Here is a 15,366-nt window from a genome sequence, read left to right on the forward strand (position 1 = left end):
TATGGAGCTTGAAGGGCCGTGTTTCTGGCGAGTCTTCAGACTCGCCAGAAACACAACTTATGAAGCAGCGGTCTAAAGACTGCTGCTCCATAACCCTGTCCGCCTGCTCTGAACAGGCGGACAGGAATCGCCAGACATCAACCCGATCGAATACGTGAGCTGCTGGTGCAATGTTAAATGCGGAGAGCGTATTGCTCTCCGCATTTAGCGAGGTCTTGCGGACCTGATCCGCAGTGTCGGATCAGGTCCGCAAGCCCTTTGATAAATGGGCCTGGTAGTCTTAATGTTGCTAAAACCTCTCAGGTACCCATAATCCCAATGGTAAAAGTAGACAATTTAAACAAATAAGAAGAGAAGTAGTGCTAAGAAGCACTTAAGGTGATATTCAACTATGAAAGAATCATTAATAAAAGTAAATTTATTAAAACATAAAATTATATATTTTTTTTAATAAAGTCCATGACTACGTAGCCAAAATAGGAGCGTACCAAAAAATTTCAGAGCGTGGATTTCAAATGCTGAGTGCAGTTATCGACTTGTGAAAGACACACTTGTTAAAGATTCACTAGAAATTATTGGACAGCAGAGCATGAGGATCAAATGCTGTAAGCCGTGCCAACATCTTGTATTGGTCTACAAATTAGGCATCTTGATATCATTGCTGACATACCGTATAGGTGGACACCTTAGTCCTATGTGGGCAGAATATATTTTGAGATACTGAAAAGCTATATTTGCAATTTTGGGCTAAAAATACATTAAAGCTCTGATCCATAAGGATAGTGTGTTGTTTGCAAGAAAGGAACATCTCCCACTGCCACTGATCCTTGTTTAAAGAGACATTCCTACATAACCCCAAACAAAAGGAAATTACAGAATAGTATTGATTTTCACATATTAACTTTGTTGTACTGTTACTATTACTGGATACAATTGGATATTTTTTTTAACCAGCGCTGGTTTATAAATAAATTATAACTCTACTATACATGCACTTTGTTTAAGGAAATTATGATTTTATGCTGGAATAAATGTACTTTTACTATTGATTCTGTCATAATTGGATAGCCCCTTAATTGCTTCTTAGAGCTTCTTCTTAGTTGTTAAAATTAGTACTAATAGTCACTTCATCACATTTATTTAATGTAAAGGGTAATTTAGTAGGGCCTAAAGCCATGTGCAATATGCTGGAGAGTTGTCATTCATCTACCATCAGACATCTTCCTTCTGGTCAATATCAGGGAAAGTTGATACACAGATATGATCAAGATGAAACATCTCCGAGATGCCTTAATGAATCTTGTTAAAATGTTCGACTAGTAGGTCTTCTGTTGCTCTTAAGAAAGTTAGTTTGGTGACCATGATGTTTGTGGGCTCTCCTTGATGCTTTGGTAAAGCTAGAGATATTTAATGGGTGCTCCTTGTTTGCATATGTTTACTTCTGAATAAGCAACCTGGATAACTGAGGGGTTGGGGGGAGAAGCTGTAAACCTAACCTACCAGCAGTCCATACCAGAGCTCCAGTTAATGAAAAGTTTTTAGTATCTAGCAAAAGAGTAGCCTCTCCTTTGGCTGTTTCTGGTCTTCGTCATGGAGAATGTTGCTTCAATGTAGTGATAATCAGATTATCTCTGCTTCACTCTGTGCTTCTATCATGCCATAGGTTCAAAAAACAAAAAACAAAAGACAAAACAAAAAACTTTGTGCTGAGTATATAACATTGTGCTCAGTATATCATATCAAAATTGACCTCCATATTTTCTGTTGTACTTATCTTCACAACTGCCCGTTGTGTAATGTTTTTTATTGTTTTACATTTTTTATTTTTAAAGTGAAAAGCTGGGCAGTACAAATAATTTGAGGTCACAGTCCATACTGCTGACTACGTTGATAGAAATGTCTGTGTCATACAGTCATACTGTATTATGTTGTAAAGCAGACCAGTCCAGGACCCAGCAATTTTCCTTTTATTTCCACTAATGCACACTTTTACACAATCTTTTCATAGCAATCAATTTGTCTTAAATCTAATTTACAGTACCTATTTTATACACTGTCACCATTGCTAATTACCAGATTATACTTTAAATCCTCCTTATGTGATTCCCCACCTGTAACCCACCTATTCACCTTAATCATTTCCCCAACAAAAAAAGCTCCTCATTGCCTTGTGGTATCTTGACATCATTATACACCATGGGTTAACTCTAATACATTTTGTATTAACTCTAACACATATAATGAAGAGGGAAATATTCCGCTCATCTTCATTCCACTAGAGTATAAGGAAGTAAAGCAAAGTGAAAGAAGACAAAGGGGCCTATCTATGAAGCTCTGAAAGGAGCTTGACGGCCCGTGTTTCTGGCGAGTCTTCAGACTCGCCAGAAACAGCAGTTATGAAGCAGCGGTCACAAAGTACGATCGGATTGATTGACACCCCCTGCTGACGGCGCATTGGCCGCGAGTCTGCAGGGGGCGGCGTTGCACCAGCAGCTCTTGTGAGCTGCTGGTGCAATGTTAAATGCGGAGAGAGTATTGATCTCCGCATTCAGCGAGGTCTGGCGGACCTGATCCGCACTGTCAGATCAGGTCCGCCAGACTTTGTTAAATAGAGACCTTTGTGTTTATTTACTCAATTGTAAAACAGTTTATAAATGCAAATGTCAGAAATCCAGTAAAAATAAATGTGTATGTTTTTAAAATCACCTGAGAAATTCCTTAGGAACCACTTCCTGTAAAGCAAAATCAGTATTCGATATATTATTTAAAGTAACACTACTTAAAATTACTGCCTAGTATTAATTATAATGAATACTATCAAGAATGCAGGGGAATTAAAATTGTATAAGAAAGCAATCTAATGATAATGATATTTATTTTATAAATTAATAAAAAAAAAAATCACTCACATTTTCATTCCTGTAAATTTTAAGAATGCAGTTTAATGTATTCCCATAACTTTGACCAACTTGTAGTCGAGTCTGAAAGAAAATAAAATACAATTATCATTAAAAAAGCATTATTGTTCCTTAACATGTAATAGTTAAAACAATGCAATCTCCAAAATACAATGTTAAACCATTTTACACAACTGGAAAAAATCCATAGCTATTATTATCAATCAGCTAGATTACGAGTTTTGCGTTATGAGTGAAAAAGCATTGTTATGCTTCATAACGATGCTTTTTCCCTAACGCCGCTATTACAAGTCTTGTCAGAATAGGTGTACCGCACACCTTTTTGGCCGTCACTAAATGTAAGCACCGCACTTTAAGAAAAGTCTTTTTTCAATGGGACTCCCATAGCGCCGGTATTACGAGTTTTGCTGTGAGGCCAAAAAGTGAGTGATACAGTCTAAAACGACAAGATCCGTACCGCCATCTAAAGTCAGTAGTTATGAGTTTTACGTTACAAAGCTGTAACATAAAACTCATAACTTAACTGTCACAAAGTACACTAACACTCATAAACTACCTATTAACCCCTAAACCGAGGCCCTCCTGCATCGCAAACACTAAAATAAATGTATTAACCCCTAATCTGCTGCTACTGATATCGCTGCCACTTTAAAAAAATATTAACCCCTATTCCGCCGCTTCTCGACATCGTCGCCACTAAAATAAAATTATTAACCCCTAAACCGTCGCCCTCCCGCATCGCAAACACTATTTAAATATTATTAACCCCTAATCTGCCATCCTCCCGATATAAGAAAACTATTAACCACTAAACCGCAAGCCCCCCATAATGAAATATACTATAATAAACTATTAACCCCTAAACATCTGGCCTCCCACATCACTACATAAATATATTAACCCCTAAACCTAACCCTAAGCATAACCCTAACCCTAACGTAACCCTAAGCCTAACACCACCTAACTTAAATATAATTAAAACAAATCTAAATAAAACTTACAATAATTACCTAAATAATTCCTATTTAAAAATAAACACTTACCTATAAAATAAAACCTAAGCTAGCTACAAAATAACTAATAGTTATAATATTGTAGCTTCCTTAGGTTTTATTTTTATTTCACAAGTAAGTTTGTATTTATTTTAATTAGGTAGACTAGTTAGTAAATAGTTATTAACTATTTGCTAGCATCCTAGTTAAAATAAATACTAATTTAACTGTAAAATAAAACATAACCTGCCTCAGACTAAAACCTAACATTACAATAAAATGAAATAAATTAAATTAATCAAATACAATTATCTAAATAAAAAAAAAATATTCACTAAATTACACAAAATAAAAAACAAAATTATCAAAAATAAAAACAAATTACTCCTAATCTAATAGCCCTATCAAAATAAAAAAGCCCCCCCAAATAAAAAAACCCTAGCCTACAATAAACTACCAATGGCCCTTAAAAGGGCCTTTTGTGGGGCATTGCCCCAAAGCAATCAGCATTTTTACCTGTAAAAAAAAATACAAACAACCCCCCAACACAACCAAACCCCCGAAATAAAAATCTAAATAAACCTAAGCTAACCATTGCCCTGAAAAGGGCATTTGGATGGGCATTGCCCTTAAAAGGGCATTTAGCTCTTTTACATTGCCCAAACCCTAAGCTTAAAATAAAACCCACTCAATAAACCCTTAAAAAAAAACTAACACTAACCCCCAATGATCCACGTACAGTTTTCGAAGACCGGACATCCATCCTCATCCCAACGGCAGAAGTCCTCATCTAAGCCGGCAGAAGTCCTCATCGAAGCCGGCAGAAGTCTTCATCCAAGCGGGCCGGAGTCCTCATAGAAGCTGGCAGAAGTCTTCATACAGACAGCATCTTCTATCTTCAGCCATCCGGCGCGGAGCGGGTCCATCTTCAAGACATCCGGCGCGGAGCATCCTCTTCTTCCAATGGTCAACATAGAATGAAGTTTCCCTTTAAGGTACGTCATTCAAGATGGCATCCCTCACATTCCGATTGACTGAAAGAATTCTATCAGCCAATAGGAATAAAAGGGGAAAAATCCTATTGGCTGTTGCAATCAACCAATAGGATTGAGCTTGAATTCTATTGGTCCCCTTGGATGAAGACTTCTGCCAGCTTCGATGAGGACTTCTGCCGGCTTTGATGAGGACTTCTGCCGCTTGGATGAGGATGGATGCCCGGTCTTCGAAAACTGTAAGTGGATCGTCGGGGGTTAGTGTTAAGTTTTTTTAAGGGTTTATTGGGTGGGTTTTATTTTTAGCTTAGGGTTTGGGCAATGTAAAAGAGATAAATGCCCTTTTAAGGGCAATGTCCATCCAAATGTCCTTTTCAGGGCAATGGTTAGCTTAGTTTTATTTAGATAGGTTTTTATTTGGGGCATTTGGTTGTGTGGGTGGTGGGCCTTTTAAGGGCCATTGGCAGTTTAATGTAGGCTAGGGTTTTTTTTTTTATTTGGGGGGGCTTTTTTATTTTGGGCTATTAGATTAGGAGTAATTCATTTTTATTTTTGATAATTTGGTTTTTTATTTTGTGTAATTTAGTGTTTATTTTTTTGTAATTTAGATAATTGTATTTGATTAATTTAATTTAATTTATTTTATTGTAATATTAGCTTTTAGTGTAAGGCAGGTTAGGTTTTATTTTACAGATAACTTTGTATTTATTTTAGCTTGGTAGTTATTAAATAGTTACTCACTATTTACTAACTAGTCTATCTAGTTAAAATAAATACAATCGTACCTGTAAAATAAAAATAAAACCCAAGATAGCTACAATATAAATATTAGTTATTTTGTAGCTAGCTTAGGTTTTATTTTACAGGTAAGTTTGTATTTAGTTTATGTATTATTTAGTTAATAATTGAAAATTTTCTTTAGATTGATTTTAATTATATTTAAGTTAGGGCTTGTTAGGGTTAGGGTTACGTTAGGGTTATGCTTAGGGTTAGGATTACATTAGGGTTGAGGTTCAGTTTAGGGGTTAATATATCTATTTAGTGTTACTGATGTTAGAGGCCAGAGGTTTAGGGGTTAATAACTTTAGTATAGTGGCGGTGACATTGGGGGCGGCAGATTAGGGGTTAATAACTGTAATGTAGGTGGCGGCGATGTTAAGGGCAGCAGATTAGGGGTTAATAAGAGTATTTAGGTGGCGGCGATATCGTTAGTGGCAGATTAGGGGTTAATAGTTTTATGTAGGTGGGCATCAGATTAGAGTTGTTTAGACATGGTTTTTATGTTAGGGTGTTAGGTTTAAACATAACTTTTTCTTTCCCCATAGACATCAATGGGGCTGCGTTACAAACCTTTTGTTTCATTGATCGCAGGTGTTAGGCTTTTTTTTTGCCGGCTCTCCCCATTGATGTCTATGGGGAAATCATGTACGAGCACGTCAAAGCAGCGCTTTTAGTTGGGTGAAGCATGGAGCTCAACGCCACCATATCGCCCGCGCAAGCATGCTTTTTGTAAACTTGTAATAGCAGCGCTATAGGGAGGTTGAATACCGCCACTTTTGTGGTGGTCGTTAATTTTCCTATAGCGCTCAAAACTCGTAATCTGGCTGACTATTATTAAGTCACCAATTTTTTTCTTGATTGTACACTATTGATTTTGGTGATGTCTTTTTTCTTTCCTAGTTGCATGCAAAGTTTAATTTTTCTTTAATTTTTTTTTGCAGGTGTAATTATGGTCACCCTTTTTCCAAGTGCATTTCTAGAACTTAGTATTTGTGGAGCCTGGAGGCTTGGGAATTAGTCAGGATTAGTATGGGTTGAGTTAATTGTTTCTTATGGGCTGAGTAATGGTGGCAGGATTGGTCAGAAATCATTTCTTGTTTGTAGATTTCCAGTCCTCTGTTTAGAGGGTTTAATAAGCCTCTTTTTAGATTATGAAGTATGCTTTCTTCTTAAATATTACCACACAATGAATTGTTTCTTAACTAGTATTTCTTGTATAACTGTAGATCTAGTGAGATATTGTTAAGGCCATACAATGACATGAAGCTTTGTCTTATTGTCCCTCTGGCTTAAATCCCTTTCCTATAACTGTCTCGGATTCAAAAGATGAAAATAGGTTCCACCTAGCCATGCCCCACATCAATCTCAGCAACTACCATTACATGACCCAATGTCACCGATGACCTAACCTAATCCCAACCCAGGATAATCTTGATTCCTAGTCCTGGCTGCTAGTGGTAAAATTGATATATAAAACCAAGTTGTAAAGATAAGCATAGTATGCTAGTGGTATTAAATATTACCACTTAGCATTAATAGTTCATTAAAACATTTCCGTAAACATTGCATTTAATCAATAATACCACAATTAAACACTTTCTTAATGCCATGTATTTCATTATACTGCATTAAACCTGCACCAAAATATTATGTAACTCATGGATTGGGTATAAATTGAATATGATTTTTCAATTATGTCATCTCGATATATTAACACATAAATATATATGTATATTAGCATATACATATGTATTTGCTGGGAACACACAGTTCCCATAGACCTCAATGTAAATGCCCTTTTTAGTGTCGTTTTTTCTAACATACCACTCTCAACAACTTTAGCCCCAAAATACTGACTAGTGCAGTTACTTTATTAAAAAATAAAGATGCAGCTATCTTTATTTCTTAATAAAATACATTACACTGCATTTTGGGGCATTACCACAATTAAACACTTTCTTAATGCCATGTATTTCATTATACTGCATTAAAACTGAACCAAAATATTATGTAACTCATGGGTTGGGTATAAATTGAATATGATTATTGTGCTCCTTCAATTATGTAATCTCAATATATTAACACATAAATATATACAGTATGTATATTAGCATATACATACAGCATGTGTTTTCTGGGACCACACAGTTCCCATAGACCTCAATGTAAAGGCACTTGTCAGTGCCATTTTTTCTAACACACCACTCTCGCCAACTTTAGCTCCAAAATACTGCCTAGTGCAGTTACTTTAATAAAAAATAAATCAAATACATTACATTGTATTTTGGGGCATTTGGGGCACATTTATAAAATTAACTAGAGATCTGATTTCTGGTTAATTTTATAAGCGTTAATTGTTACCGCAAGCTCACGGTACCAATAACCAGCCACTTGTAATGTCTGGTTAATTATCGGGCACCGCAAACAGGCAAATTTGCTTTGTTATTTGTTTGGCGTGCAATAATTTAGCCATCCACTTGTAATCTAGTCCTTTGTGTGATATATTTTATGATATGTGGGACATAATTTATATATGATGTTATCCACTCTGTAGTTCATGGCGTCATATATATCTTGTTACCAGCAAAACATGGGTGCAGAATTTTATTTTGGAAAGTTTTCATGATTTTGAATAAGCTATTAAACATGTGCATCAATAGCTTTTGTGCTTGAGTGAAATCTTTTTTTTTAATTTTTTTTTATTTTTATTGGTTTTTCCACATACATATACATAAATATAAAACACAAATATATAAACAGACTTGGTGCCTGCATAAGTACTTCGTCTTATCACATATATATTCCTTGATCTTTATATTGGAACAATTCTTATTCACAAATGCTATATTAACTAATTACACTATATCATTCCAAATTAGTCCAACACCTTATTCTTTCACCTTCTGATATGACTTAGACAAAATTCTAGCATTTGTGTTTAAATCTAACTCTCATAGAAGGGAGGATATATGTAGAAGAGAAAGATAATTTAGCCATTCACTTGAAATCTAGTCCTTTGTGTGATATATTTTATGATATGTGGGACATCATTTATATATGATGTTATCCACTCTGTAGTTCATGGTGCCATATATATATTGTTACCAGCCAAACATGGGTGCATCATTTTATTTTGGAAAGTTTTCATGATTTCAAATGCGCTATTAAACATGTGCATCAATAGCTTTTGTGCTTGAGTGAAATCTTAAACATTACCTTTAATTCATTTCTTTTAAGGACATAGCTTGCAAATAACATTTCTACATTTAAGATAATTTCTTCCAACCATTTCTGGAAAGCAATTCCTCAGAATTAATAACTTTTCTCTGTGTTGCAAAATAAAAAAATATGTTGAAATAATCTGTATTTAATAACCCACCTTCAATAAAAATGTCATCAAATTCATAGATTTGTACCCGTCCCTTATAACCGCTGCAAGTTGCAAGACCCTGCTCTATATTGTAACCCTACATTTCTAGGCACATAGAAATAGTTCCACTTAGAAGCACAACAGCATCACAAAAAAATATATAGTAAATAAGATTCCCTCTATAAAACAGTCCATTCTAGCACATGCAAAAAAGAAAGGTTGCTGAGGTTTACATGAAAAAACCTAACCACAGCTCTAGAATGCCTGCAGCCAACCTCTGTAGTCACCTTTCATTCTGTCCAGAAAGATTAATGTACCATAACAAAACAGACATGCAAATATTTTATAACCACAAACATTTACATAAACTATTGTTTATCTATGTTGCTAACTGTTCTTGCTTGATATGCAAATACTATTTATTGGGCATGTCACACAACTACAGATGTTACCGGCAAGAACACTTGAAAACAACATGCTGAACAAGTTAGGTGAAGCAATGTTTAATGGTTTAACTTGCCTCTACAATGAGGCTCCTGTGCAACCTTTGAGCATCTATCACTCTAGCCCAGGGGTTTTCAAGCCTGTCCTCACGCCTCCCTAACAGGCCAGATTTTTATTATATCTGAACTGGAGAACATGCAAAATGATCAGCTGATTAGTAAACATGGCTATTAACCTGCTCTCACTAAAGGTAATCCTGAAAATCTGGCCTGTTGGGAGGTTTGCATCTGATTTAACCCAAAGTCACTTACACTCACACGCTACCAACAGCTGTACAGAATTCATTTACAAGCATAGAACAAGAAATTTTATTTTTTTTGTATTCAAGATAATAATTTTTCTTGCCCTTTCTAGAAATATGCTATGCATGATTTATCAGAACTGCAGGTTTGCACAGACTACTGCTTCCCTGCCCTGTTCTCCACCTCTTAGGTGGGGAATTTCAATCTCTCCGTTCACTTCCGACTGACGGGGGGTGCACGCGGGTGCATAGGATGCTTATGTCTAATGGTAAATGCAGTATATATATATATATATATATATATATATATACACTCCTGAATGAAAAATATGTCTCTATATCAATAAATAAATAAATAAAATGTTCTGTTAAGGACTGCTTTGAAACACAATTATATTACATACTGATTTTTATGATTATAAATTATATTTTTTTTATTATGTGAGTAAATTACTCTTTAACACAATTTTTAAGTTTAAATTACAGCTACAGTAAAAAAAGTTGATCTTAAATGTCAATATCAGTGTGAAAATAGAATAAAAAATAAAAAAAACGCAAATAATAAAGGCATTGACAATTACTGAAATTAGTGTTGCTGAGTTCAATCAGAATAAAGTCTGGAAGCAGCTGTGAAATATCAGGTAAATTTGTTTCTATAATGAGGCTAACCTTACAACTAGCCCCTCCTATGAGGTTACACCCCTTATTTATAGGAATCTTCAAGAGAGTGAGTTTTAGTGAATCTAGTCTAATGATATGCAATGCTGCTGAGTTCCCGATGCCCTCTGTGAACTGGCTTTTAACATACAATGCCAGTTGGACTTTATTTTACCCACCATGGTGAAGCATATTGTTCAAGGTTGTTGAATGATTTAATCAGTAATAGCACGACTAAATTCTCTGAATTTAAAGCTTTTTAGTAGGGAGCTTGTTTAATTTATAACTTTTGATCTGTATTATTTGAACTGCATAATTTCTGTTACACTATTAGAATTGGCAGTGATGCTAACAGTCAGCTGATTGTGCAAATTATACCAGATTAACTGGACAATGGAAAAATAAAAAAACTAGTGTGTTTGGTTACTTTTTATCGGCCAGATTACGAGTTTTGCGTTAGGAGCTATGCGATGCTAACAAGCAGTTTTGTCTCACTGCTCACTTACCTGCAGCGCTGGTTTTACAGATTTTTATAAACCCGGCGTTAAAGGACAAGAAGTGAGCGTGGAGCAAAATGTTGTTCCATTCCACACTCCAATACCAGCGCTGCTTAAGTCAGCGGTGAGCTGGTTGTACGTGCTCATGCACGATTTCCCCATAGACATAAATGGGGAGAGCCGGCTGAGAAAAAGTCTAACACCTGCCAAAAAGCAGCGTAAAACTCAGTAAAGCAGACCCATTCATTCCTATGTGGAAACACATTTTATGTTTACACCTAACACCCTAACATGAACCCCGAGTATAAACACCCCTAATCTTACACTTATTAACCCCTAATCTGCCACCCCTGACATCGCCGACACCTGCATTATATTTATTAACCCCTAATTTGCCACTCCGGACACCGTCGCCACCTACATTATACTTATGAACCCCTAATCTGCTGCCCACAACATCGCCGACACCTACATTATATTTATTAACCCCTAATCTCCCTCCCCCAATGTCGCCGCAACCTACCTACACTTAGTAACCCCTAATCTGCCACCTCCAACGTTGCCGCCACTATATTAAATGTATTAACCCCTAAACCTAATTCTAACCCCAACCCTAACACCCCCTAACTTAAATATAATTTAAATAAATCTAAATAAAATTACTATCATTAACTAAATTATTCCTATTTAAAACTAAATACTTACCTATAAAATAAACCCTAAGCTAGCTACAATATAACTAATAGTTACATTGTAGCTAGCTTAGGGTTTATTTTTATTTTACAGGCAAGTTTGTATTTATTTTAACTAGGTAGAATAGTTATTAAAAAGTTCTTAACTATTTAATAACTACCTACCTAAAATAAATGCAAATTTACCTGTAAAATAACACCTAACCTAAGTTACAATAACATCTAACACTACACTATAATTAAATAAATTCTCTACATTAAATACAATTAAATAAATTAAATTAAATTAGCTAAATCACAAAAAACAAACACTAAATTGCAGAAAATAAAAAACAAATTACAGATCTTTAAACTAATAGCCCTATCAAAATAAAAAAAGCCCCCCCAAAATAAAAAAAACCTCTAGCCTAAGCTAAACTACCAATAGCCCTTAACCCCTTAGTGACCAGAGCACTTTTCCATTTTCTGTCCGTTTGGGACCAAGGCTATTTTTACATTTTTGCGGTGTTTGTGTTTAGCTGTAATTTTCTTCTTACTCATTTACTGTACCCACACATATTATATACCGTTTTTCTCGCCATTAAATGGACTTTCTAAAGATACCATTATTTTCATCATATCTTATAATTTACTATAAAAAAAATTATAAAATATGAGGAAAAAATGGAAAAAAACACACTTTTTCTAACTTTGACCCCCAAAATCTGTTACATATCTAAAACCACCAAAAAACACCCATGCTAAATAGTTTCTAAATTTTGTCCTGAGTTTAGAAATACCCAATGTTTACATGTTCTTTGCTTTTTTTGCAAGTTATAGGGCCATAAATACAAGTAGCACTTTGCTATTTCCAAACCATTTTTTTCCAAAATTAGCGCTAGTTACATTAGAACACTGATATCTTTCAGGAATCCCTGAATATCCCTTGACAAGTATATATTTTTTTTTAGTAGACATCCCAAAGTATTGATCTAGGCCAATTTTGGTATATTTCATACCACCATTTCACCGCCAAATGCGATCAAATACAAAAAATTGTTCACTTTTTCACAAATTTTTTCACAAACTTTAGGTTTCTCACTGAAATCATTTACAAACAGCTTGTGCAATTATGGCATAAATGGTTGTAAATTCCTCTCTGGGATCCCCTTTGTTCAGAAATAGCACACATATATGGCTTTTGGCGTTGCTTTTTGGTAATTAGAAGGCCGCTAAATGCCACTGCGCACCACAAGTGTATCATGCCCAGCAGTTAAGGGGTTAATTAGGGAGCTTTTAGGGAGCTTGTAGGGTTAATTTTAGCTTTAGTGTAGTGTAGTAGACAACCCCAAGTATTGATCTAGGCACATTTTGGTATATTTCATGCCACCATTTCACCGCCAAATGCGATCAAATAAAAAAAAACTTAAAATTTTTCACAATTTTAGGTTTCTCACTGAAATCATTTACAAACAGCTTGTGCAATTATGGCACAAATGGTTGTAAATGCTTGTCTGGGATCCCCTTTGTTCAGAAATAGCAGACATATATGACTTTGGCGTTGCTTTCTGGTAATTAGAAGGCCACTAAATCCTGTTGCGCCTCACACGTGTATTATGGCTAGCAGTGAAAGGGTTAATTAGGGAGTTTGTAGTGAGCTTGCAGGGTTAATTTTAGCTTTAGTGTAGAGATCAGCCTCCCATCTGACACATCCCACCCCCTGATCCCTCCCAAACAGCTCCCTTCCCTCCCCCACCCCACAATTGTCCCCGCCATCTTAAGTACTGGCAGACTTTCTGCCAGTACTAAAATAAAAGGGTTTTTAAAAAAAAAATGAAATTTTTTTTTTAGCATATTTACATATGCTACTGTGTAGGATCCCCCCCTTAGCCCCCAACCTCCCTGATCCCCCCCAAAACCGCTCTCTAACCCTCCCCTCTGCCTTATTGGGGGCCATCTTGGGTACTGGCAGCTGTCTGCCAGTACCCAGTTTACAATAAAAAGTGCTTTTTTGGGGTTTTTTTTTGTTTTTTTCTGTAGTGTAGCTTCCCCCAACCCCCCACCCCCCACAAACAAACCCCCACCACCTTGCTGATTGTTTGGATTTTATTTTTTATTATATTTTTTATATCCCCATTTTCTGCAGTGTAGCGGTTCCCACCCGCTCCCTCCCCGTGCACGCTGCGCGCGCCCGTGCGCGCCCCCAGCCACCCCCCGCCCACGATCCCGCCCCCCCTTCAGATCCACATGGCCATCGATGGCCGCCACCCGCCTCCCGGTCCGGCTCCCACCCACCAACGCAGGTAGCCACCGATCTCCGGTGCAGAGAAGGCCACAGAGTGGCTCTCTCTGCACCGGATGACTTAAAAAGGTTATTGCAGGATGCCTCCATATCGAGGCATCACTGCAATAACCGGAAAGCAGCTGGAAGCGAGCAGGATCGCTTCCAGCTGCTTTCCACACTGAGGACGTGCAGGGTACGTTCTCAGGCATTAACTGCCTTTTTTCTGAGGACGTACCCTGCACGTCCTCAGTCGTTAAGGGGTTAAAATGGCCTTTTTGGGGCATTGCCCCAAAGAAATCAGCTCTTTTTACTGTAAAAAAAAATACAAACACCCCCTCCAACAGTAAAAATAACCACCCACACAACCAACCCCCCAAATAAAATACTAACTAAAAAAACCTAAGCTCCCCATTTCCCTGAAAAGGGCATTTGTATGGTCATTGCTCTTAAAAGGGCATTTAGCTGTATTGTGGCCAATGTCCCTAATCTAAAAAATAAATGAAATCAGCCAATAGGATTGAGCTGGCATTCTATTGGCTGTTCCAATTAGCCAATAGAATGCAAGCTCAATCCTATTGGCTGATTGGATCAGCCAATAGGATTGAAGTTCAATCCTATTGGCTGATTGCATCAGCCAATAGGATTTTTTCTACCTTAATTCCGATTGGCTGATAGAAATTTATCAGTCAATCAGAATCTAAGGGACGCCATCTTGGATGACATCACTTAAGTGATATTCATTACGAAGAAGTTGTTGTTTGAAGAGGATGCTCCGCGTCAGATGTCTTGAAGATGGACCCGCTCCGCGTCAGAAGGATGAAGATAGAAGATGCCATCTGGATGAAGACTTCTGCCCATCTGGAGGACCACTTCTGCCCGTCTGGAGGACCACTTCTGCCAGCTTCATTGAGGACATCTTGCCTCTTGGATGAAGACGTCTCCCAGAAAGTGAATCTTCGGGGGTTAGTGTTAGTATTTTTTTAAGGGTGTATTGGGTGGGTTTATTTTTTAGATTAGGAACTTTGGGCCGCAATAGAGCTAAATGCCCTTTAAGGGCAATGCCCATACAAATGCCCTTTTCAGGGCAATGGGGAGCTTAGTTTTTTTAGTTAGTATTTTATTTGGGGAGTTGGTTGTGTGGGTGGTGGGTTTTACTGTTGGGGGGGTTGTTTCTATTTTTTTTAAAGGAAAAAGAGTTGATTTCTTTGGGGCAATGCCCCGCAAAAGGCCCTTTTAAGGGCTATTGGTAGTTTTGTTTAGGCTAGGTTTTTTTTATTTTGGGGGGGCTTTTTTATTTTTATATGGTTATTAGATTAGGGATAATTAGTTTAAAGATCTGGAATTTGTTTTTTAATTTCTGTAATTTAGTGGTTTTTTTTGTGATTTAGCTAATTTAATTTAATTGAATTTATTTAATTGTGTTTAATGTAGGTAATTTATTTAATTATAGTGTAGTGTTA

General features: G+C 36.5%; 1 protein-coding gene across 2 annotated transcripts in view; it reads right to left on the bottom strand.

The window, feature by feature from the left end:
• Positions 1-15,366, bottom strand: part of SLC25A48 (solute carrier family 25 member 48) — a 128,967-nt gene that overhangs the window by 89,000 nt on the left and 24,601 nt on the right. For both annotated transcript variants that reach the window (XM_053717201.1, XM_053717200.1), the window contains one exon: positions 2,910-2,981. Coding sequence is in view for 1 of the 2 variants with exons in the window: in XM_053717200.1 (XP_053573175.1) it covers positions 2,910-2,981 (72 nt within the window). In the remaining variant the exon portion in view is untranslated. The remainder of the gene's footprint in view (positions 1-2,909; positions 2,982-15,366) is intronic.

Source organism: Bombina bombina, chromosome 6 (assembly GCF_027579735.1).
Source record: "Bombina bombina isolate aBomBom1 chromosome 6, aBomBom1.pri, whole genome shotgun sequence".
NCBI lineage: Eukaryota > Metazoa > Chordata > Amphibia > Anura > Bombinatoridae > Bombina > Bombina bombina.